At 34.9% G+C, this 25,904-nt stretch overlaps 2 protein-coding genes across 3 annotated transcripts; one reads left to right on the forward strand and one right to left on the reverse strand.

Annotated features, from left to right (window-relative positions):
• The first annotated feature begins 74 nt into the window (after window positions 1-74).
• LOC128183196 (bromodomain and WD repeat-containing protein 3-like) lies at window positions 75-22,271 on the forward strand. 2 transcript variants are annotated; one of them, XM_052852109.1, is made up of 35 exons: window positions 75-249; window positions 336-394; window positions 469-498; window positions 684-743; window positions 1,451-1,601; window positions 3,988-4,083; window positions 4,401-4,561; window positions 5,765-5,986; window positions 6,215-6,315; window positions 6,733-6,904; window positions 7,373-7,512; window positions 7,711-7,861; window positions 8,223-8,357; window positions 8,584-8,712; window positions 9,054-9,279; window positions 9,668-9,922; window positions 10,679-10,823; window positions 11,046-11,133; window positions 11,266-11,409; window positions 11,991-12,052; window positions 12,230-12,497; window positions 13,244-13,483; window positions 13,818-13,942; window positions 14,368-14,450; window positions 14,781-14,892; window positions 15,255-15,316; window positions 15,514-15,787; window positions 15,906-16,031; window positions 16,588-16,712; window positions 16,966-17,132; window positions 17,877-18,029; window positions 18,442-18,581; window positions 18,960-19,201; window positions 19,652-19,810; window positions 20,043-22,271. In XM_052852109.1, exons 1-35 carry the CDS (start codon window positions 201-203, stop codon window positions 20,639-20,641), a joined length of 5,451 nt encoding a protein of 1,816 aa, XP_052708069.1. In that variant the 5' UTR covers window positions 75-200; the 3' UTR covers window positions 20,642-22,271. The 2 variants fall into 2 exon arrangements, with proteins under 2 accessions (XP_052708069.1, XP_052708070.1); XM_052852110.1 differs by having other exon boundaries at window positions 18,963-19,201.
• LOC128183198 (putative methyltransferase C9orf114 homolog) lies at window positions 20,687-25,484 on the reverse strand. Its single transcript, XM_052852112.1, has 4 exons — window positions 25,341-25,484; window positions 24,609-24,845; window positions 23,895-24,236; window positions 20,687-23,664 (listed from the first exon to the last, which is right to left on the reverse strand). Exons 1-4 carry the CDS (start codon window positions 25,383-25,385, stop codon window positions 23,173-23,175), a joined length of 1,116 nt encoding a protein of 371 aa, XP_052708072.1. The 5' UTR covers window positions 25,386-25,484; the 3' UTR covers window positions 20,687-23,172.
• Between the last annotated feature and the right edge of the window lie 420 nt (window positions 25,485-25,904).

The raw sequence follows: 25,904 nt of genomic DNA on the forward strand, positions 1-25,904 counted from the left end.
TTTGAATGGTTTTATTGAGTTAAAATTGTAAAGGATTTTAGAGATTTAAAAAATATATTAATCCGCGGTCATTCAACCGCGTTTGCGATGTTTGCCTATGGAAGAAAAACAAATCGAAAATGGCGTCTCAATATCGTTTAATCGTATGAGTTTTGAATTTGGAATTTAGGTGTACTAAACCTTTGTCTCAGGATTTAAGGATGGCGGGTCATGTTCCTGGATCATCGACCTCGTCATCCGTTACTGAAGGTAGGATTTTTTCAGTACTTTTGACCAAGAAAAAGCAATCTAAACCGAAGCGAGGACCAACCTCAGGTTTCCATTTTCTCTTTCAGAGCTGTATTTTCTCATCGCCCGGTTTCTGTCTCAGGGCCCTTGTCGCGGTGCTGCAGAGGTATTTTGATGTCCAAATTAGCAAAATTTATCACCCCTTTTCCCATTTCTAAGTTTTTATACTGTTGTTTTTAGGCATTACAAAGAGAATTGAAGGAAAACAAGGTTGGTGTTTCAGCTGCTACAAGTCAGTTTCTATCCAAATTACGCGCTCTTTACTTTATTTTACTATAAAAATACGGGAAAACTTAACTGAATTTGATTGCTTATTGTTTGTAAACGACGGTATTTTGTGATGTGACAGTATTTTCACGGAACATAAGAAATATTGAAAAAATATTTTTTTCAAGCTTTTACCGAAAAGAATCGACTGGGAGGGCACAGAACACGAAAGAAGTTATGAAAATTTGGTATGTTTTGAAAATGCTTATTTTCCATGTTTTTCACGTTGACATGCTTTGATGTAGGTTTATTTGATCTCTCTCTGTCTTATTTCATCTGTTGTACTTAAATGTTAATAAAAATACATTTAAACTAATAATTTTTTTATTTTCCCCTGTTTTTGCTCTCTTTGAAGTAATTTAGCATGGATTCTAATAAACATTTTCTGGGGAGATTATCATATCTTTAGTGCAAGGTCATTTCTCTCTGATGTCACACGCCTTTTCTTTTTTCTGTTCTCCCATTGGCTGAAGTGAAGTTCAAAGGTGATGAGTATAAAAATATTCTCGATTCTCATTGGCTGTAATTGACATAATGCAGGTGTCAGAAAGGTTAACTTTTTTTTGTAAATCAGAGGCCCTGGGTAGGGATACTGTAGACATAAAAAAATTTTAATATGCCATGAGAAAAAAAAATCCTTTTAGTTATGAATGGGTTTTAAAGTAAATATTCTTACATCCTGCAGTTTAATTTATAGATGAACATAATATTACTGACAATACAAAAAAAAATTGTCATTTTGATGGTATATGACTAAGAATGATTGGATTTACATTTTTGAGATTTTTTACAGTTTTTTAAATGAATTTATTTAAAATAAAAATTACTTCAAAGTTTATCAGTACAATGAAACATATTTTGACAACATAAATATTGATTATCTTGTATTTTTTAGGTGGATCTGAATCGCCATATTAAATCTGATCACCTTCTAAAAATATGTCAGCGTTTGGGACCCCTATTAGACAAGGAGGTAAAGCCCGGTGTGTGTGGGGTACAATCTCTGCTAGGGGCTGGAAGCCAGTCTCTCCTCAGGACCAAAGAAGGTAACTAGCCACCCTCCTCCCACCTTAAAAAAACCAAGGCATCACCAAAATTAATAAAAGATGTAAGATAGTGATTAGAAACATTTTGTTAAAATTTAATGTCTTTGATTGAAGCAAAATAACTTTATACAAACAAACCCAAATTTCCTGTAAGGTATATCTTGTGGTATTATTATAGTAAAAATGATAATTTAACTAATACAATACACATGTAAATTTTCCCTTTTGACGAACCTATAAATAAAAATAAACACTTTGTAATCCAATGTTACAGAGGGTTCCGCTTAATCTGATAGTCAATTTGTCAGAGAAAAATTATCAGATTAACCGATTATTATATTAACCAATTTAGCGTTTTTGTGCTCTTTAATTTTGGTAAAGAATAAAATACAACTTGTTTCAATACATAATTTATCAACAAAAAGATATAATCTGTTTTTCAATAGTTTGAAATGAAATAATTTACCTTGCATTAGCAATGAAATAGCATTTTAGCCGTTATTTTGTTTGTATATGCTCAAAAGAAAATGTTTCCCTTCATCACTGTTCATTACGATGGTTTCAATGTGGCGGCCATTTTGACAGGAAGTATTAAGAGGAAATGGCTATTTGTCTGAACATTCCCTCTTTTCACCTGGACAATTTATTTTAATTCTTTTTCTGGTATATAGAATGCTCTTAAATAATTAATTATGCATGATAACAAATTATTTGAATTTTATTCATTAAGTTTTCTACCCCGATGTAAAATTGAGAGTAATCAGAATTTCCTCGATGTCACATGTTCCCAAGCACTTTTGATTCAGAAATTACATGTTTAAATAATTCTTAATGGTTCAAGCCTAGCATGAAATTAACACAGGCAATTGGCAATTGGTACATGAAAAAACAGTAAAATGTGTACACAGGTAAGGTCAGTCCTGTGTGCGGTCATCCGGAACAACTATCGATGTCGGTAGCTTTCATCTTACGAAGAAGTGAGCCACCTGTGTGTGTTGAAGTGAAACTAATGCCCTGTAAAGAGTTACTGTGTACACAAAAGGGGTGTCAACTAATTAAACAAAGGAATATAAAGGTGTTAGAGGGTGGGCTGAACTATCGATGTCGGTATCTTTCATCTATCGACCAGCTGACCATCTGTGTGCGTTGAGCTGTGACTAATCCCCTGAAGCACCCTTATTTGCAAGTTTTAGGCACGTGTCAAGCTGTTTACACAGTGAGAGGTTATACACGAAGTGGACATGGGGGAAGAGGTGTGAAAATGTTAACTGATATTTGATCGGCCGACAGAAATCGTATCATATTAACCGAAAATGACATTTTTTTCAATCAGATTATCAGTAGAAATTACATAGGCTTATATAGCAAATGGATTGGTGTTTTGATTTTATATCAGATTAACCGAATAATCACATTAACCGCGATCAGATTAAGTGGAACCCTCTGTATCGAGAAAAGATGTTGACTTCTGAATTTTAAAGTGGAGCATTATATTCATGACATGCATACATTGATTTAAGGAAATTTTTTGTATTTGTTCATTCAATTATTTTCAAGCAATGATCATTTCATTAATAATGTTACATGAACAATAAACAGTTTTTAAGGTTTTAATTGTAAATAATTATCTAAACACACATTTTTATCATGTTAAGGTTCTTGAATTTGGAATTTTTTCAAGATTTGTACATATAACTGTAGAAGCACATATTTTCATTGGGTTAAAATTTCGTTGTTTATAAACCTAATACAATTTCGTTGGCATTTAATTTCGTCATATCCTTATCATGCTTATCCTAAAGTGTATTACATATTAACTATGTATTTATTAATACTTGGGTTAAGAATTTGGCAAGGATTTAATTTTGTTGATTTATTCTGCCAACGAAAATAACAAAATTAAATCCTCACCGAATATTTCTGTTTATACAGTATATACTGAAACTAGTGAAAGTTTTGAAATGAGAGAGTTGTTATACATGTAGGAAATTCTATTTTATCATTATGTAGTCCAAATCTTAAAAATGTTCAACAATTTGTTTGATTTAAGCAATAACCAAATTTTGGAGCAATCAAGTGGGGTTTTTAGCACATACAGTCAAACTTCGTTATTTCGAACAAAGTGGGACTGTTTAAAAACTTCGAGATATCTAAGTATTTGAGATATTGAGGGTAAAGTACTTAAACAAAAATAGGGGTTGGGACTTACAAATCACTTTAACATATCCATTCTATTGGAGATACCAGTGTTTGAGATAATGAAGTTTAACTGTACATACCAGTATACATTAATTTTATAATGTTTTTCAAGATTATATATCTTAACTGACGACTCTTAAATCTGATACATGAGATTAAATATTGAAGAACATGTTTGTTTTTACAGCGATAGAGAATCCAGTGTGGACCCCTCCCACCCATGTTGTGACCCATCATCACCGCCCACTGTATCCTCCCAAAAACCTGGTCTCTCCATCGTTTTGTAAGTAATGGAATGTACCATGTAGAGACGCAAAGCGAAAGTACTTAATATATAAATGAAACCCTCCATGTACTGGAAATTTGAAAGCATACATACAAAGAAAATAATTGATACAACATGTACAAGTGAATACTGATTTATTGAGTTGATCTAACAAAAATATTGAAGGATAAAATGAAGGAATATCTTAATTAGACATGTTTATTATTCTAATGAGTGGGAGAAAGATGAAAAAAAAATTACATTGAGGCCATCTTTAAAAAAATGATCGTTAGGAATTGCTAGTATGTGATTTGTGTTGTTTCCTATTTGTACAGTGTATGTGATTCGTGCTCGGGAGATGTCAGGACAGTCCCGGACGGACCACGCCTGTCCCAATCACTTCTACACAAAGATCAACATGCACGCCCGCAAGCTGGGGCACCTGTCAGCCGTGTACTGTGTGTCCTTCGACAGAACGGGGAACTATATATTCACTGTAAGTAGAAGTATATGTACTAGGTTTTTGTATGCCAATATTTCATGTATATTATTACTCGCCTCGCCGTCTATGAAATCGATCAACCCGAAATATTTCTGAAGTCAGTCAGTAACAAACTAATAAGTGTTTTGTTTTCTTGATGACTATCAAGTAATTCACAAAAAGTGATGATCTACGTAAATTCATGTAAAAATGACCTTACATCTCGTCCAATTTTATTACATCTCGTCCAATTTTATGTAATCAAACTCTTCAAAATTATCATTCTTACGTTTCAAATACTCTCTGAAAATCTTCGATGCAACTTTTTTTAAGAACTATGTTTTGTTGTTTTTCAATTTTATACGTTTTCTCCCTCTCCTCCACAGAGGTTTGAGCAAATCTCAATGCTGCTATTTTATTTTGCTCAAGACATAAAAGTGTGACGTCATTTCAAAGGGCAACTACTCTAATTAGATAATAGATATTTTAAAAATTTAAGAAATGTGGTGTCTGTATTAGATGTAATGAAATGTCGAGGTGAGTAGGCAAAGCGTCGGCCATATTTCCAAATATTATCAATATCGCTGAACGGACATAGAGATATATCAGGCAGTCATGTGTCATGTTTAAACCAATGAAAGTGCGACATTTCAGTTGGAGGGAAAACAAATGTAGTTATACAGCCTCTGAATGTTCATTGTATGATAAAAAAAACAGTCAGTATTTGATCATGTTAGTGGCAGGTTGATGATTGTGATGTTTTTATTTCTATTCAGATCACTTTATCAACCAGGAGAATATGCACAGTATCAATTTTAAACTCATGTCTAAATTAAAACTTCAATGCATTTTGAGGTCAGGTTAAAAAAATTATCTATTATTTATAAGTTCAGCTGCACAATCAATACTGATACTCAGACCTAATGGGGAGAAAAATCAATGATTTCATCATTGTTATTTCACACAACTACAAATATAAATCCTGTTATATGACTTGTTTAAAAAAGTTACCTGGTAAATATTTAAAGTAAAAGAACTCAGAGATTTAGTTTCCTCTTTCTGTTTAATAGTCTAATTTTGCAATCAACATGTATATAGGTACATTGTAAAAGGATATTTATACATTTTAAAGAATTTAACAAGTATTCTGCAGAAACTATCAGTTTTAAATCCCCTGCAATCAGATTTCATATTGATTTTAATTTTATTTCATGCTAGGGAGCGGATGATGCCCTCATCAAAATCTGGAAGGCCAGTAACGGAAGACTGTTGGCTACTCTCAGGGGACACAACTCTGAGATAACAGACATTGCTGTGAACCATGAGAACACCCTGCTGGCCTCAGGGAGCTGTGACAAGACGATAAGGGTGTGGTGTCTGAAGACCAAGGCCCCCATAGCAGTGTTACAGAGCCACACAGGGACCATCACCTCACTGCAGGTAAGTCAAAGAGAAGGAGGGAAGGGGGTTGGCAAGTGACTGTTACGGAAGGGAATAAGAGAGTTGTAAATGTGTTTTTTACTGTGTTTTGAAAACTTGGTATCACAGAATTTAGCCCTTCATTATCTGTGATATATGGGTACATTGGTATTTTTTATATTACATTGAATATAAATAACTTATTTGTCTGTACGGTGCATACATTTTGTGGTGATTGTTTGTCGACAGTTCTGTCCCCAGGCTCGGGGTGAGTCTCGGGTCCTCATGTCTACGGGGGGAGATGGCTGTGTCTGTTTCTGGGTGTGGGATGTAACCACCAACACATTCAAGTAAGAATCTATTGTTACTCCATTCAATGTACACGTAACTGATACTGTCTCTCATTGATAAACAGAGGAGTGAGAGCAGTATATGTAGTTATAAAATGTGTTAAGAAAAAATTTGTGTAGAAAACATAGAATGTACTGTCACAAACTGATCAGGTACATGTACATGAAAATTGATTTTTTATTCAAAATGAAGTAGATTTTTTTTCAAAATTATGACACTTTTAAGCATTTACATGTATCAAAATACAGCCTTTACTAGTACATAGAAACAACAGTGAACGAAGCAATTTAACATGGGAAAAATATCTTTGATTGAATACTTGATGTATTCAATTTGTTATGCAAATTTTTTTCTGTATCATTTATAGAATGTTGATAACATAATTTGATATAGAGTTTATTGTGTATTATTTGCAGTCCTAAACCCCATAAGTTCATCGAGCGGTCCAGGGCGGGGGCCCAGATGCTGTGTTCTTCCTTCAGCCCTGGGGGTGTGTTCTTAGCCACAGGGAGTGCTGACCATGTAATCAGGGTCTACTTCATACACAACACAAAACCAGAGAAAATCTCAGAACTGGAATCACACACAGTAAGCTGGTCTAATGACTGAAAGATGTTACAATCATTGTTGATTTATGATCAGTAATAGGAAAGAACATCAGTGTACAATTGCAAGAAGCACCTCTAAGATACTAAAGAACCATTAGATTTCGTGGCGGCTCAATTTTCGTGGAAATCGTGGGTACCTCTCATCCACAAATTTACATCCTCCACAAATCAATAAACTTGGGTTTTAAAGTCATATCTCCTTTTGAAGGTGTAATAGAATACATGAACTTAAGTCCCCATGAACCTGTTAAATTTACGTAATCCACGAAAATTGGCCCCCACAAATTTTAATGATTCCACAGTAGTTTAGAATCTAGCGAGAATGTTTCTGACAAGTACATTTCTCACGAATTGAATGCGCAAGTTGAAAAAGCATTTTCAGATAGTTTTTTGGGAAGATTTTTAAGTCTACATAGATTAAATTAAAAAGATCTTTGTGTTGTTTTAGGACAGGGTGGACAGTATTTGTTACTGTAACCATGGTAACAGGTTTGTCAGTGGGAGTAAGGATGGAACAGCCAGGATATGGAGATACGAAAGACAGGAATGGCGGGCTGTGGTACTTTACATGAACACAACACTGGAGAGGTACACAACAGAGTTTGCAAATATCCTGAATATTAAAATATAAGAACAGTAATGTAGCTTAAATTAAAACTGAAGCTGAAAATGTCATTAGTATTTAGAAAATCAAGAGATAAATTTTAGAACAGTACAGTTTTGGAAAGGCATTTGTATACATGTAGCAGATATACAACTGAAAATTTTTTATTTCAAATTTTTTAGCACAAACAAGAATGATTTGGAGGATGTCAAGAGGTTTCGAGTGACGATGGTTTCTTGGAACATGGATGACTCTCTGGTGATAACAGCAGTCAGTGACTTCTCCATCAAAGTGTGGAACTCTCACACAGGGAATCTGGTTCACATCCTCAAAGTAAGTATCACTTTAGAATATGTGGTTCATAGAGATGTAATATGAAATGGTTCATGTCCTCAAAGTAAGTATCATTCCAGAACACAGGGTTCATAGAGAGATAGTAATAATTGGATTACATCCTCAAAGTATGTAGCAGTATCTCTTTTGAACACATGATTCATGAAGACCAGAAAACTGGTGTCCATTCATGAACATTTTTATTTTTATGGAAGGAGAACTGATAAAAAGTCTTTATATTATGTATACCTACAGACTTTTAGAAACAGAATCAATATTTTTTGTTTTAGACATATCTTCTAAATGATATACTAGTATAAGATGTTTGTTTGTAATGCAAGAGTTCTGGGTTTATTTCCAGGCACATGAGGACGAGATCTTTGTGTTGGAGCACAGTCCTGTGGAATCACGGATCATGCTGAGTGCTGGACACGACGGCAATATAGCGATCTGGGACCTACACAAGGGGAAGAAAATCAAGTCTTTCTTTAACATGGTAATAAGCCAAGCCTGGCAGTTTTATCATATTCTTTATTGTGAAAGTACTAATATTTTTAGGATGAAAAAGTTAGATTTTCACTCTGCTGTTTGCTTTACTTTTCCATTGTGAGTGAACATTGTTAAAAAATGTGATGTACATGTACAAAGCTCTATGTTAGTTAATCTAAAGGCAACCCACTCAGCCCTTCACTCAATGTAGAGTTATCATATGAACTGTTTAGATTGAGGGTCAGGGACACGGTGCGGTGTTTGACTGTAAGTTTTCCCTGGACGGACTGAGCTATGCTGCCACAGACTCTCACGGGCACCTGCTACTGTTTGGATTTGGTTCCAATGAAAAACATAAAAAGGTACAGGACTTTATGTGTAAGAACAGCATTGAAGAATAAGGATATTTGTTATATCATACATTCAAATTGAGGTAATACATGTACTTTAAAAGCAGAAATAAAAGAAAGAGAAGAAGGGAAAAAAATTTTGTTATTGATTTTGTGGAGATTTTATTTAATTTTAAGCATATCACCTTATGAAGACATTTTCCTTGATAAATGTTAACAACAAATTTTATGAAATTTCATTCCCAAAAAATAAATATGCTAATACAGTAGTCTAAAATGATGGCAGACTTGGTAAAATATTGTTATTCTTTTGTCCTTGGCTGAAATTAAAGGTTTGCCTTTTAAATGAACAGATCCCCGAGGAGGTGTTTTTCCACACAGATTACCGACCACTGATGCGTGACGCCAACAACTATGTTCTGGATGAGCAGACACAACAACCTCCCCACCTCATGCCCCCTCCGTTTCTTGTGGACATTGATGGCAATCCTTACCCCCCAAGGTTCCAGAAGCTGGTTCCAGGAAGGGAGCAATGCAACAACGACCAACTGGTACCTCAGATGCAAGTCAACGAAGAAGGTACGTACTCTTGATTGAAATTCATGTGCAAAATGTTAAAATATATGTCCAGTATAAACTGTCCAAAGAATGTAGCTGGATATTTAGACCAATTTGGGAACCAAATTGTCTAAATGTGGTTTCATCAATAATTTTTTGTGGATATTGGTGTCAAATTGGTCAACAAAATTAAATGTTCGCTGAAGTGCATTTTCTAATAATAAATTGTATTGATAGTATTATTGTACACAAATATATGTTTTCTTGCAACTAATTTTATTTATTAAAATTCATGCCCACAATTAATCATGAAACCACAGTAAAAGATTGGAAAACAATCAGTGGTTGTGGTTCATCTGCTGGATTTGCACAGTATGCTTCTTGTCTATATGAATCTAATTTGTCATAGGTTCACAAGAGGTTGTGGGAGACCTTGAAGCTTTAATAGAAGAGCACCCAGAAGAGCCCCAACCACTCCAACCACCTCAGCCAGCTGATGTTCCTCCCCCTGATGGCGTGGCCCAGGATAACCGACCAAACATTGATAACATGATCCAACAGTTACAGAGGGAGCAGGATCAGAGGATAGCCAGAGAGGGGCGGGACCCACTAGCAAGTCCCCCTCCCCAGCTGGGCTCCCCAAGAGTCAATAGGTCAAGTTCAGGTAAGCCATGTTTTGATTGGTTGTAATCAAGGGTAAAGGAATAAATCGCTTTTTAATATAAATTCCATTTTTGAAACTGTGAATACAATGTGTTCATTTAAACAATAAAATGTTTTCTTTGGTGATTCATTCGGGATATGAAGGTAGCGACACTGCAGGAAAAATACATAACCCGCGTTAGCGGGTTAAGTAAATTTTTCCTGCAATGATCGCTACCTTCATAAACCGCATGAATCATCAAAGAAAGCATTTTATTGTTTATATTAACATCTTTCTTTAACTAATTAATAAACTGATTATGAAAAGTTAGTTAAATTCACTAAATTACTGTTAATGTACAAAAGTATGTTAGCTAAAAGAAACAGCCAAATCGTCTCCTGTGAGACTTTGAGTCTGGCATCGTCATGATTATTTCGTGCAGTCTGGGATTTTACTAAGGTCGCAGTAGGTTCAGACCAATCGATAAACAGCCGGGCGTGTCAATTTCAGTCCTGTCACTTTCAGCCGCTGTAGATTTCGACCAATCGATAAATAGGGCGTGTAGATTTCAGTTTGGCTGTTTCTATAGAGCTATGAATTAACTGTAAGTTTCCATAAGAAATAGAGGAAATTATGCTTGGTAGATGTAAATATATAGAGATATACTTATATGTACATGTATTATAGACAATTACATGAGCTGTTTTGTCTAGAAGTTGACCATACATGTAGTTGCAGGCATTATTTTATTTAACTTGGAAATGCTATCTGTTACAGTTGTAAATGTTGGGCTGAGGAGAACTGGTGAGAGAGAGGGGGTGCGGCAGTCACTTGGAAATATTTCCCAGAGGGCCACACAGTCGGACATTGCTGCTCTGAGTCGCAGGGTGTTTGTCAAGGAGCTGGATTCGGCCGCATTGTTGTAAGTCTCTAATGTCATCAATTTGTTGTATTGACAATAGTCTAGATGCCAAGTTTTATTGATTTTTTTTAGAATAATAAAACATCATCACATATAAAAGTTGGTTTACAGTAATCTTGCTCTTTTTAAAATATCTTTCATTGATAATAGTTCACTGTTCATGTTAAATAAATGAAATGATTTAGGTTTCACATTCTTAGTCAAATTACCTCTTATTTACAGGCGAGATGAAGACATGAGATTGGCATACGCAAATGAGGAGTCCAAATATTTTCTTGCAGAAAGGAAAAAGAAACCTTATAACTTTGATGTAAGAAAGTTGGTTAACTTCAAGCAAGCTGGTATAAATGATTTGCAATAAATTTAAAATGGAACGTTTTTTACTTCCATACTATATTGACCAAATTTTTATTTGGCCTTATATCTTCATTTTCTTGAATAGGCTGACATTGATGGTGGATCACGATTCAAAGCTCGACAGAAGAACAAAAGCAGAAGGGAAAATGTGAGCAGTCAACGAGAGAATGAGGAAGTAGCGACCAATCGGCTGGTGACGCGAGCTCTTTACGACACGGAGGAGGAAGAGGTAATAACTTGTACTGTGAATTCCTTGTTTTACATGTCCTTTATATTACTTAATTCCACGATTCAACTGTTTTGCATCAATATGCGAGAGCACAAAATTGCGAACGCCGAAATTTTTATTGTAGTTCCATTTGTTTACATCTGTCCTTTAAATAAGAGCGAGATTTTAAAATCTGCTAGATGTGGTTTCTCACGATTTTATGTGGATATTAATTCCCCACAATTAATTAGATTCAGGAATCTACAGTATGTGTGACATGACACAAGCAGCATAGATCTAGAAAGAAAGAAAAGTTAACAATATATTGTGGTTTCAACTGCTGTAAATCCAGTATATGATGGCTGTAAAGATGAATATTTCTGCTGTTGTTGATAACTGAAGTTATCATTTTGGCAGTATGAGTATAGATGTATGTGTTTTAGAATATACAATTAGGTTTTGTCATTTCACAGTTTAATATACAAATGTAGCTGCAATTATTTTCTTATTGCATATTTTCAATGAATTGCACCCTGACAATGATTTAATGGATGCTATATATCTTTAAAAAGAATATAATGAATATGTTAATAACGTTGTAGGAGGAAGAAAATGGGGATGTGTCTGATGCTTTCTTCAGCAGCGACAATGAAAATGATGAAGGGTAAGGATTAAGTAGATTGACATTTGTTATTTTAAATTCAATAACACTTTTTTTGCTATTGATTCTAATTTTGATGATAAACCTAGTAAGATAGAATATTAGATAAATTCTGTTGTTGAAGTTAATACATGTTGAAGTGTGTACAAAGGTAATTGCATCATGTCTATTTTTACACAGAGAGTCCAGCGAGTACTCGGACTGGGTGGGAGACGCTGGGGTCAGTCTTCAGCCTCCCAAACGCAAGTCCAAACGACAGGTCAAGCGGCGGAAGCTGTCCTCATCAGAAGATGATGAGGAGGTGGAAGTTGTGGATGATGATGATGATGACAATTATGATGAAGACAGCACGCGAGACTCGGCCAGAAGTTCTAGCAGTCGTAGACAGCAGCCCAAGAGGAAAAAACCGCCCCCACCCACACGCAAAAAGCCCTCCAAAAACAAACGAGTGAGAAATCATTTTAGATGACCTAATCGAACTAATCATCAGTTTCCACTGGTTTTATTACATGTACTTACAAATGTCTTGTGTGAGCTTTCCTCATTCTTGCCAGTGTTAATGTGCTTGAATTTCTATGAATATATACCTGTGTTTTATATTTTGTATCGACTATAATGTAAATGTTTCGTTTCCATGGTTATATTAACTGGTGTGGTTGAACAATGACCAAGTAAGATTAAGTGTACACTGAAAATAAGACCTTAGCTAGCAGGTAATAAGCATGCTTATAGATAATTTAACCCATTTGTAAATTGAATTATCAACAGTAAAATATATCAGACTTTAGTGCTAATTTAGTTTTTTCTAATGAAAGTCAGTATTAAACACTCGCACATGTACAAAAAAGTGTACATTTATTCAAGTACCATGTGCTAAAGTTAAGAAATCCTTGCTGCTTTTAGTGTACTCTTGATATAAATATTTATGGCCTCTGTCTCATCATCTCTCACATCCTTTGTAAACCATGAACACTCTCATCCTCAACTTGTTTAATCTTAATTCACAATGTCTCAATCTGTGCAATGTTGAAACTTTTTTTCCAATAAAACCATAAATTTTCCATTGTTGTAAGTTTTTACCAAGGTTCATTCAAAAACAAAAAATCTTCTTCATATACAAATTAGCATGATATGAAAACTTTCATTTTTATTTACAGTACATTCTCTTCTCTACATGCTTATTTCAATTTTTAGAGGAAAGAAAAGATTGTCAAAAAAATGGAGGACATCACAGAACTTCCGGAGGAATTCCGTCCTCCAGAATGGCTGACCGATGTAATTCCCAGGAAGTCCCCCTATGTACCTCAGATGGGGGATGATGTCATGTACTTCAAACAAGGGCATGAACTCTACCTCTTAGCTGCGAAGAAGCGTAACGTCTATCACGTGGATCTCAGAAAAAACCAGCCGTGGCATGCCAATCCAAATCTCAGGGTAAGCAATGTTCTAACTTGGATTGAGATAAGGCAAAGCACATTGCAGGTTTACATTACAGAGTATATGAAAGTTGTATGGTCTTACATACCAGGTATCTTTATATTATTTATCTTTTATATTAAATTGATGTTAGAATTCTAAGTTCCAAAAAATATATATTCGCCCCAAATGTATGTGTCAGGTACAGTCTTACAATTAGCTGAAAACTAGATTAGACAATACAGCTCTTAATGTGCTTTGTACAAATACAAGTGTACAAAAAAATATTTCTGTCCGTTATCCATAACTATACACGTTCTTTGAAAGTCATGATATTCTTGATCCTATTTAGGAACAAGAGCACATGAAGATCGTTGGGATTAAGTATGAAGTTCGTCCACCTCGCCTTTGTTGTCTGAAAATGGCGTACGTTGACCCAGCAACTGGAAAACCAACCCGTAACTCTTTCACATTCAAGTAAGATACCAGTGTTACAAAAACTATAAAGTAATGAGTGTTTCCATATTTATTTGTCAAAATCAATTTAAAAAATTGGTTTATATATCTTTATTTTGTATTACTGATAGAATTTCATTTGGCAGGTGAATTGATAGAATAGTAGAATACACTAATATTATTGAGGCCTGTAATTTCAGCCATTTGGAAATTTTCAACAAAAGACTAGCAAATCTTTGGTTGCTACATGTACATTAGGCAATTTGATAATTACTGCCAAAATTAGCATTCCTCTTAACAGTCCTCTAAAAAAATTGTTACCGGTAATAAGAATATGATTTGAAAGGAACATATTTGTTTATATTTCATTATGGAATGATACATTTATTTGTATTTCATGGTAAAAGTAAGACATTTGTTCTAATTAATAATTCTTGACTTATTAGATATCATGACATGCCTGATGTCATTGACTTCATTGTCCTTAAACAAGCCTATGATACTGCCATGAGGAGAAACTGGAAAGCAGGTAACCGATCGCAATAACTGAGTCAGATGTACAGAGATCTGAATGATTTTACTCCCGTATGATGTCTTTTATTCATACATGTATGTTAGCAATCTACATAATCCCGAAATGTTTGAAAATCTGAGCAATTGGACTGAATTGAATTCAGTCTCTTTCTGTACAAGGTACATGTTTCCATGCTTTTTAAAGTAGTTAAACTGAAGGAGAAAATTTTACTGTACAATAACTTATAAACATCTTAGTGGCTAATAATCGGTACAATGTACTGAAAATTGTATCTTAATAATGATAAAATATTCTACAAACATAATATTTTATCTTTATTTAAAGGGGACAGATTTCGGTCCATGATTGACGATGCCTGGTGGTTTGGTACGATTGCTAGTCAGAGTCCATATGAAGCCATCTATCCAGACAGCATGTTTCAATGCTTCATTGTCAAGTAAGTCCCACAAAGCATAGATTTAATGTTGTATCACATGCATCAACTAGATTTTTTTTCCCCTGATGAAAGAAGTTTTAAAATTGATTTGGAAAACTATGAATATAAACCAAATCTACGATACAGATCAGAAGTACCGGTAAAAGGTTTGAGACTCTCAAATGTTCTTTAAAAATGTACAACTCTGTCATTTGAATGACCATTACATATATTTGGTTGGATAGAGGCAAATTTTACTTTAAACATTAGGAATTCAAATAAGGATCAGTAGGTACAGTTTTATGTCAGTGTTTTTATTTTCCACACACAAGTATATGTGTGATGAGTGTGTGGATAGTTCTAAGTGGTTCTGTATTTTGTAGCTGGGATAACGGGGAGACCGAGCGACTGAGCCCTTGGGACATGGAGCCAGTTAATGAAGAGCGTAAGCAACAGTTCTTTGATAATCAAACATGCTCAATTCAAAATCCACTTATACATGTACCAATTTCAATTGCTTGTTTTCTTGTTTGATAACAAGATAAAATTTAGTGTCAATCTATACATTTTCCATTTTTTTTTTGTCTTTTCATTGGATCAATATTAAATGCAGAATTAAACTTTGTGTATCTTTTTCTTCAGATCGGCCCGATCGTAACGAAACTTGGATCCCTGTCCAGCCGGAGGAGTTACGGTCCTTGATGTACACGCCGGTGGAGGGGGAGTGGCCTCCGTGTGGGCGTGACGCTGAGTGTGACCGCATCGCCCACGGAATGGAGAGCATCATGCAGCACTCCATAGCCGAACAGTTCCTGACTCCGGTTGACCTCAATGTGTTCCCAATCTATGGCATTATCATCGAGTACCTCATAGATCTCACCACCATCAAATCCAGACTGGAAAATCGATTTTACAGGTAAACTACTACCGGTAGTTGTCTAAAAAGTCTTTGTATACTAGTCACTCAAATGATGAACAAAAAGACAGTTAATACAATTTTCCCTTATGTTTTCTTTTTTCTCTGTTTCACCAAGGAGAGTGAGTGCCTTGCAGTTTGATATAAGATACATTGAACACAATGCTAAAGCATTCAATGAGCCGGGTACACCAATAGTGAAGAGTGCGAGGATTCTGACGGAGGCATTACTCAGGTTCACTAGGTAAGACTCTCCTAAAGCCTTACTATTAATAGTATAAATGTAGTACATGTATATTTCGAATGTACAATATTTGATGGAAACTGATTTTTCAAGAACTTACGGTGGTTTTGAATTAGCTTATTTCTGGATGCGCTTTTAAAATTTTATACATGTACACATGTACACTCCATAATATTGCATATTTGAAACATTTGTAGTTAAGATTTACCTTAATACAGACTACATTAACCCAAGCATAGTTTAAATACATACATGAAAATTGGTAAATGAACGTACAATGAACATTCTGTTTGCAGTACAGGTAATTCAGACTGTACTGACCGATTTGTTCTGTATACAGGGAAATATTCCCTTTTGTTTTATTTTTACTCCTTTTGCCCTTGTTGTCAGCGGGCAAATTTAAGACTGGGCGAATTCCAATGTCCCAAATTATCTCTTTAACGCACAAGTGTGTCTGGGCAAATTTAAGACGGGCAAAACTATTAGCAAGCGTAAAAGGGTGAAAATAATGCGGGGCGAATATAACGTATATATGTAAATGAGCATCTGTTTACAGTGACACAGACTGTACTGATCCGATGCCTATCCTCAATCAGCTGTGTCACCAGGAGAAAGTTGGGGGCGTGTCCTCAGGAAGTGACACGGAGGACACCGCCGACTCCAGCAAACACAAGCATGCAAGTCTCTTTAACTGTTCTATTCAATGTGATATAACGATTTAATGATCTTACCTCACTGAAGATTTCTTCATGATTACCGGTACTTAAAGCATCATGTTATTTGAGTGTACACATATTTTGATAACTGTTCTATTCTTCTTGATGTACAGAATCTCACTTCAATGGAGAAATTTTTCCCTGCTTTATAGATCTAGAGTTCTCTGTATTTTCGAGTGTATATGTATTTAATCATATTTCATTTACACTACAGTCAGATGAAGATCAGCCAGGAACCAGCTCCAAGAAGAAACCTGCAGCGGCTCCAGTGAGCAACAAAAACCCAGATTCCTGGAAGTCTGAGTGCCTGACTCTTCTGGAGACGATATTCCAGTGTGAAGATTCTAGTCCTTTCAGATTTCCTGTTGATCCAGATGAAATTCCAGTAAGAAATCGCACCCCTCAAAAATTTATGTTATCATCATGTGATTTGATGTCAATATTGAGGTTAAATTGCCATAAAAAAGAATAAATAAGTATATTTTGCACAAATGCTTTTAAGGTCACCTGAGTGACTCTGTATGCATATTGTATGCATTTTAAATAAAACTGAATACCATGTATTTTAACGATTGACCATTAAAGGCCTGCAGGTCCCATTTTACCAAAAGGTTACAAATTTTGCTAGGGTATAGATAATGTGAGATTCCTCCAACTCTTGAACTCCCACCCGTTGTTGAGAATACATGTCAATGTTTTTCAAACATCAATTAATCAAACCAGGGGTAACAGCTGTCAGATGAGAAACCCAAACATGAGACGAGACTCTATGACATGTCAATCTAAGGGCTATGGTGCTCAGGTGACGATCAAGACCTGTGGGCCTCTTGTTGTCAGATGCTGCCCTTATTGATTTAATTAAAGATGCTGTTTACTCTTGCAATTTAGAAAAGGGGAAGAACTTAACTTTGTAAAACGTTTCTAAAATTTTCACCAATAAAAATCACTGCCTGTTATATTTATATTTTAAGACTTTTGGCCGGAGAAAAGGCTGGAGTAGCTAAAGATCACTTATTTTCAACTTTACTACATGTACACTGTATGTCTTGCTTTTCAGCATGTTTTATTACAGAACTACTTTTACATCATAGGACAATTTGTTATGGTATGTCTGTGTGTGTTTTTACAGGAGTACTTTGACGTCATAGAGAACCCAATGGATCTGTCCACAGTGAAGGAGAACCTGCTCAGTGACAAGTACTCCAACCCCAACAGTCTGTTCCGCGACCTCCGACTCATATTCTCCAACTCCAGGACCTTCAACACCAATAAGAGATCTAGAGTAAGCTCCCTTTCTTGATGTGTCATTCCATTTCATGAATGTATTTCGAAATCAACACATGCTTATGATTTACTGTTAAAACAAAATTAAGAAAGTTCATAACCGATTAATGTTTGCCCCATTTGCCATCATTGACAGTGAATTTTAAGCAAGATAAATTGAAAAATGCTAGTTACATTTTGTAAAGCACAAGTGTGTTGAGAAGAATTTGAAATAGGGCAAAATCCATTTCAACCATGGGTTAACTAAAAATTGACCTGGACAAAACATTTTTGTGTTAAAAGTATGTAGAAAAGAATATTTTAGTTGCAGTATATGGGTTCATAAACATTGTTAGTAAGTGTAAAATTTAAATGTTTTTTTCTGGCAAAAAATATTTTGTAAACATTTAAGATGACCTTGACTTTTTCAGATTTATGCCATGACGTTGAGGTTGTCTGCCATGGTTGAGGAGAAAATGAAAGAGATTATAAATAGTTGGAACTCTGCCGTCAAGCACAAGAAGAGCTCGCCTCGGCAGACTGCAAGCAATTTCACCTCCATTGCACACAGGTTTGTACATAGAGTTTAGCAAAGTTTATATTTATGAACAAATATTTTGCATTTGTCATACATTGTAAAATGGGTTTTGAAGTAAAGTTGATATATATGCATACAACAATTCTGATCAAACCTAGAGCAATACGTTTTTCGAGATTCTTATGTTTCAACTTTACATGATTACTGAACAGGGCAGAGATACATGTACATTCATTGCATTTCTTTATTTTCCTCAGGCAAGCATCACCTTTTAGATAATATTCATTATTATGGTATTGTAAAGGTCAAAGACAAAGCTTGTGAATAGCTGATTCTTAATTGAACTGTCCCAAGTAACCAAGTGTAAAAGTGCTCTTTTCACTTGGTGGTTTACTTTCGTACATTTTGCAGCAGTAGGAGTATCAGAAGTCAGCCACGCCGAATGGCTGCCACTGCGGCATCGTCAAGTATCAGAGCCAGCTCACGCCATAACGGGGCAGGTCCATCAACCGCAGAAAGTACCGCCGCATCTCACTCAGATCTCAACACATCAGCCACCACCATCGAGGTGGATGAGGCTGATCTGGAGGATGACGACGACGAAGATTACCAACCAATCAAACCAAAGACCTCCTCACCCAGAAAGAGGCCAGGTCAGTAGAACAGCTTCCTGTTTGTTAGGGCATCTTTGTTGTGGCATTTTTTAGGAATACCTATTCAAGATTGAGATTTAACATAAAAAATTGCAGACAGACTTATTTTTCATAGGGGCTAACTCTCTTGGATTATTAATCTTTTAACACTTCCTTGGGTTGTAACTTCGTAGATTTACTGGTAAAAATGGAGAATAAAATCTGGATTTCATGTTTTTTGAATTTGTTAATTCATGAGTAGTAATTACCCATGAAATCCATGAAAGTTGAGCAACCAAGGATTCTGAAATATCTTTGTATGAATAGTATACACTGAGATTAACTTAATACAAGTGACCTTTAAAAATGATAGAAATGCACATGTTGCAGTTTAGTGAAGACATTTAGAATGTGAATGTTTTTGCTATGTGTCTATATCATACATAAACCCCATGGTACTTTTCCCTACAGTGAGGGTCCCTAAGCCAGTGGAGGAAAGCAACCATTTTGACTCAGATACAGAATTAGAGGACGAGATAGAGGAAGTGGATGAGGACAAGACAGAGAGCGAGGAGGAGGAAGAGGAGGAGCCGGCAGTGAGGAACATCGCTAGGTCAAGTAGACACAGAGGTAAAGACACAGTTTGTAGGTCAAGGTGTAGAATGTACACGTACACATAAATATGTGAAATTGCCTTAAGATGAAAGGCTGATATTTATCCAATTACACATATGCATGTTTATAAAATGTAAATGAACTAATATTTTTTTTTTACAAAACAATTGATAAATATTTTTTAGATTCAACTTTAGATAGAATGGGCTTGAAAAAATTAAATTCTTTAATATGTTTTGTCTTGCAGGAAAAAGGCCGCTGACAAATGGCAACTCAAGTAATCACTACACAACACGTGCTGCCACAGGATCCATCAAGGTCAAACATTTCAAAAAAAGTGGGTCATACTCTGAATCGGAGTCTCAGTCCAGTGACAATGATGAGGTGGTGGTGGTAGCAGCATCTCATGAATCCTCATCATCTTCATCATCATCTTCATCATCATCGTCGGGCTCTGACACAGAGACCGACCCTAAATCAAGTGACTCGGAAAACAGCCCCAAAACTCGCTCAAAGCGAATAGCTCCACGTCTACGGACAGAGGTAGACTCGAGCAAGGGCCGAGCAAAGAATTCTCAGAAACAGAAGGGACAAGAAAAGACTAATAGCTCAGGGACTCGACGCACTAGAAATCAGGGAAAACGAACTGTTCGTTACGAAGAAGACAGTGATTACGAGTGTGGGGATGGTGGGGCATCATCCTCATACAGGACTCGGAAAAAGGCTCGCTATGTCTCGCCCGAGAACAGTGACTCAGAATCTGATGGAACCTCAGAGGTCATGAGAAGTAGTCGGGGTCGAATACGTAAGCTCACACCTCGAGCCAGAGCAAGTCTTCGACAATAATGGCAGCTTGATCATTCACACCAAATCATTGTTAATTGATCAAAGTGTTTTTTTTTGGTTTATTTCCTAAAACTGGTGATTAAAACACATAACATTTATATATTCTCAAATTTTAAACAAGCTGTAACTAAACAATATATCTACATGTATCAGTTGTTCAAGATTTGTGGCATAATAGGCTTTATTAACTTTCCGATCCTGTCTCCAGCAGTTGATGCAGTCAATTTTTATAAAACAGTAAGCATGTTATGTAAAAGTTAAAAGTAGTTAGAATTAGATTTCAAATTAATTTCACTTAGGGTTGGAAAAAAAATATTTATCCTTTCATGTGACATAAGGAACTGCATGAATATTTGTGACACTAATTTGAAAAGACTTGATAATCAATAATAATCAAAAGCATGTCTATAAATTTTTTAAAAACTATTTTATTTACCATCAAATAGAAGGAATCTTTATACAACTTAGAAAAAGTTTTTTTTTTTAAATTTCAAAAGTGGTCACAGGACTTTTAAAAGTGACTCCATTTTTTGGTATCTTTGTTAATACAAGTGGAATATGTTTCTCATAAAGTGCTTTAGAGATTCTGTAACTCCACATTTAGAGATTCTGTAACTCCACATCTCTCAGAATTCTGATTGCCTCTGTTTAAATCTAGAAATGTGTTCATTTGATATTTCTGGTCAATTCAAATGTGTGGTGCTTGTGTTAAAAGAGAAAAGAGAGATGACATGAACGGAGGGAAATTGTGTAACCATACCAGTACATAAGATTAAGGTCTCTTGGTGGGTCTTCCATTCTATACATCATTTTACCATGTCCAATGATTTTCAGGAGATATTGCTGTGCGAGATGCAATAGAAAAGTGCCAAATACCATATTTCATTGAATCTTTTTCTTCAGAACTTCTATGCAAGTTCTCATACAAGTGCTTGTCATCAAAATATAAGTAGTTAATCTAGATATCAAATATTTGTTTATTATATAATTTAAACTTGCTAATGGAATTTCCATTTCTGTCTAAAAGTTTCTACCGTCTTTAATTTCCCCCCATTTTAACAGCTTGATTTCTTGATATAAACATTTTTCATATACCATGTATACGTATACTTTTATACCAAATTAAAATTTTTAAGTTGATTCCACATTTTTTTAAAAGCTCAATGATCTACATGTATATAACTGTCTGCTGAAGTTTTCCTTAATGATTAAGCTATATAAAACTGTACCAAAGTTTTGTATATTTGACTTCAAACCAAGCACAGTTTTTTTTCATTTAATAATTGCTGTTGAGTTGATGTTTTGTAGTTAAAGTATTTCTTTTTCAGTACAAATTGCTCAGAAAACATAAGAAAACAAGAATCAAAATCTTACTTCATGTAATGAGTCTTTAACTATATATTATTCATGGAACTCTTTTTTGTTTGGAGGGGATGGGTGGGCACCATATTTTGATCTCATAGCCTGAATGCATGCGTGCGTGTTGAAACAGAGTGAAGATCGGTCGCTGATTGACTGACGGCTTGTGTAAGATTTTTTCTGTTATTTTTGTGTTGAAAAAAGTTGTTGCTTTATTATACATTTACAAATTTTTGATAACATTTAAATATAATAAACAAAAGAAATCAAATTTCATGTGCCTTTTCTGTGTAAAAAAAAAAACATTGTTCTGGAGGCGTATACAATTTGTACTAGAATTAATTGCTGCTTTTTCAAGTGGCATACACCATTTTTTGAAGAAACAAAGGTTTTAACTAATTATGCAGATACATTATCCTTAGGATTTATCTAGTGAATCAACTTTCTCCATAATGTTTTTAAAAAGTACTGAATACCTTAGGTTAAATCATAAGATAAATTTCTCCAAGTTTTTGAAAACATTTAATAATTCATTAGTAGGGTGGTATGGGACACCTCCATATTGTGACACTTCCGATCAAAATAAGCAATAAAATAAAGTATAATTTTATTGATGTTTTCTAACCAAAAAATGTTATCTAAAAGCGTAGCTCAATTGGTTAGGCCATTAGTTACAAATTTGTAAGTCACGAGTTTGAATCTCGCTGGACCTTTTAAAATTTTTACCTTTTCAAACATTTTTGAAACATTTTTGTCATACATTTATATAATATTGTAAAAATTGTAAATTCTAAACCGGTGAAAGGATTTTTATTATTATGTACTTTCACCCACATTAATGTTGACAGGTGTCCCATATACCACCTTAATGACATTAAAGATATTTCTTCAATATGAACTAAAAATACTTGAATATGATTGAGTGAAAAAAAAAAACCAAATGCATGAATAATGTTTTAATTGTTGCAATTATTATATGCAACAAAAAGAGATAGAGTGACAGTGGCCAATGTGCATGTTAAATAACATTTGAAGACAAGATTTTCAATACTGAACACTATATTTCTATCTCAATTTTTGTTAAACATTAGAGCAATAGCAATCAAAACCTTCTACTGCCATTACATCATTTTCCATAAGACAGTTATAACCAACAATACAATCGCAGCTATTCATGTTTTTCCTATTCCCTGTAATTTAGGCCTAATGGAGGCAAGACTGATAAGAATGGCTTCTTCTGTACGGATGGTCCGACTACCTTGGTTGGGACAAGTGTTCAAGTAATACTGAAACAGGAGGCTAGGATCCTCAATGTCCAAAGCTTCGTCCGATTCCAGACTGGCCTCTAGTCCCTGTACACCACCAAACACAATCAGAGCGTGACGAAAATTTGAGGTGTCCATCTCCACACTGTCTACATTATCTCCCTTTTCTGAGGTCCCGATCGCTAAGTCATAACCCTCTTTATAGGGACATTCAGTGAACACAGCACCTAAACTCTTGGCCAGTCGGATAGAATAGCCCCAGTACAGACCCCCCTCCTCTCTGGGGGCGGCCGGCGACACAACACGACCCTTTAGCATCCTCCTTGAGGGGTCATACTGGTTAATTTTGACTGTGACTCGAATTCCTGGAGTCAAAAGTTTATCAATTTGTACGTCTTGCTGAAATAGAAAATATTTTTTTTCAAAATGTATTTCAAAATTAACAACACTGTATCTAAAAATGATTATTCAACTTAATCAATTTATAAATTGATATGTATCTGTACATGTACCAGTAATATCTAGAGAATAATTTCATTAGTTTTAAGAGTTTAATCTTAATTTTTGTTACAATTTTTTAACATGTATGAATTTTTTGCTCCCAAGTTATCTCCAATCCCACAATTCACCTTTCCAATCCCACAATTCACCAGTGAGCCTCTCCCAGCTTTGACCAGTTTGTTGGTGACCACCCCCTCCCTGTAGGGTGATTCGTCCTCCCCTCTCATATGATGAGGACTGTCCAGTGGATTCAGTATCCCGGCATACTGCAGGTCCTTGTGGTGAGGGAAGAAGGATTTCCGGAGGTACTGGGGACATTCTAGGTACTGAAGGATCCGAGCCATCTGGACATTGGCCTGACCTTTCTTTCCAACACCCTTGAATTCTCCTTCAATGGTGGAGTCTTTGGAGAAAATCTCATCAAATATGATTATCTCATCAATGTTGAAAATCACTGCTGCTCTAGCTATCTGTGAAAATTGAACAAAGGTTGTTTTTGAGAATAGCTCTGAATGTGCCATATTAATATATATATTTACACTGAACTATTATTTATGTTTTATCAAATTTAGCTGCTGCTTATCTTGGATACTGACACACGTGCATAGATAGATTGTAAAAAAGAATTTTTAAAAGTTTTTAACTTAAAAATGATACAGATATATTAAAGTTGGGCAGAAAAGTACTGAAAATGGTTCCTACTTTTTACACATTTTGTTCATCTAATAATTTTAAGTTATAAGTTTCTAATACCAGTAGACCATTTAAAATCAGTTTTCATTTTAGTACAGATGATGTAGAAACTTCTATCCCTACACTATTCAATAAATTAATGTGATCACCTGTCCTGCTAGGTAAGTCCGTAACTCTGGCGACTGTGCGTTATCCAGTATAGAGCCCGGTAAGGCTATAGACACTGTGTACTGCCGTCCCTGTTTAGGACTTTCCTCAGTTATCTCCTCTTGCTCCTCCTTCTGTCTCTTTGCCTCCTTTTCCATCTTTTTCAATAACTTCTCTTCTTTCCATTTTCTTTTTTGTGCCTTTCTTTCCTCATGTATTTTCTTCCAATCTTTTCTTTCCTTGAATGATTTAATTATTAAACATGATGAGTATATTTATTATATGATACTTTAAAGAGTCATTGCTGAGACTTTAAGACTAAAGTTATTGCTCTTTCTATAAAATTATGTGAAATGTATTTCTCTGTCCTATTTAACATTCTCCGACAGTCACTGTTATTTAAAACGTAAACAATCTTGATCTTCTTAAAATATAAAGTGTGTGTGTGTGTGTGTGTGTGTGAGAGAGAGAGAGAGAGAGAGAGAGAGAGAAATTTGTTGTATACATATTTTCACGATCTTGTAATTATTGTTATACAATACAAAAAGACTGCAACCTTACGTTATGCAGAATTATATATCGCATCAGAATATATCGCCAATTTAATTTGATATAAATTTTATTCGTATCCAAAATACAATCGCTAAATTATTCTGCATCCTAAATCATTTAACCTATAATAACATATGATTTGCCTTTTAAAAGGCATGAGAACTATTATGGATGATATTTACCTCAGGACTTCTTTTGTAATTAATTTCTTCCTTCTCCTTACCCATTCCTTGTAAAAATGAAATATTTTTCAGAACTAAACACACGTGTTTACAATTTTTTGCCGAATTTCCTCTTCATACATTTATTTTGTTTTTCAAAATTGAAGAGTTCTAGAGAAGAAGGATAACTGAGGACAGCCAAGACGTAATAACCACAATAAAGATCACCAAGTGTTTTCACGTGCAAGTCATTATTTAAAGAACTATTTTATTTTCAGAAAGATATTAAACTTTTTGCAAAATGATATATGATATATAACTCACTGAAATACCGGAAAAGCTTTATTAAAGTTAAGTGAAGAAAACTATAATCAAAAAATTACAACAACCCCCCCCCCCAAAAAAAAAAACCCACCAAAACAATCATGCTTTTTTATATGTTGAAATACATGTATGATGAATTTTAATATTATTTTGAAAAGTATTATGAGTGACGAGGTATTGTGATTGACTTTTAAAGTATATTTTGTGGAATTGAACTGTCCTGAGGCAGACGAACTCCCTGACTTTACATACAACGGCTAA

Source organism: Crassostrea angulata, chromosome 5 (assembly GCF_025612915.1).
Source record: "Crassostrea angulata isolate pt1a10 chromosome 5, ASM2561291v2, whole genome shotgun sequence".
Lineage (NCBI taxonomy): Eukaryota > Metazoa > Mollusca > Bivalvia > Ostreida > Ostreidae > Magallana > Magallana angulata.

Bases quoted from the DNA above. Each gene is read 5' to 3' on its own strand.
- LOC128183196 (XM_052852109.1), top strand. From the start codon at position 201: ATGGCGGGTCATGTTCCTGGATCATCGACCTCGTCATCCGTTACTGAA. The intron at 10,824-11,045 runs GTAAGTCTCTAA...TCTTATTTACAG, and splicing joins CTGGATTCGGCCGCATTGTT to GCGAGATGAAGACATGAGAT. The intron at 14,451-14,780 runs GTAACCGATCGC...CTTTATTTAAAG, and splicing joins GAGGAGAAACTGGAAAGCAG to GGGACAGATTTCGGTCCATG.
- LOC128183198 (XM_052852112.1), bottom strand. From the start codon at position 25,385: ATGGGTAAGGAGAAGGAAGAAATTAATTACAAAAGAAGTCCTGAG. The intron at 24,846-25,340 runs GTAAATATCATC...AAATCATTCAAG, and splicing joins ATTACAAAAGAAGTCCTGAG to GAAAGAAAAGATTGGAAGAA. The intron at 23,665-23,894 runs GTGAATTGTGGG...TTTCTATTTCAG, and splicing joins TGAATTGTGGGATTGGAAAG to CAAGACGTACAAATTGATAA.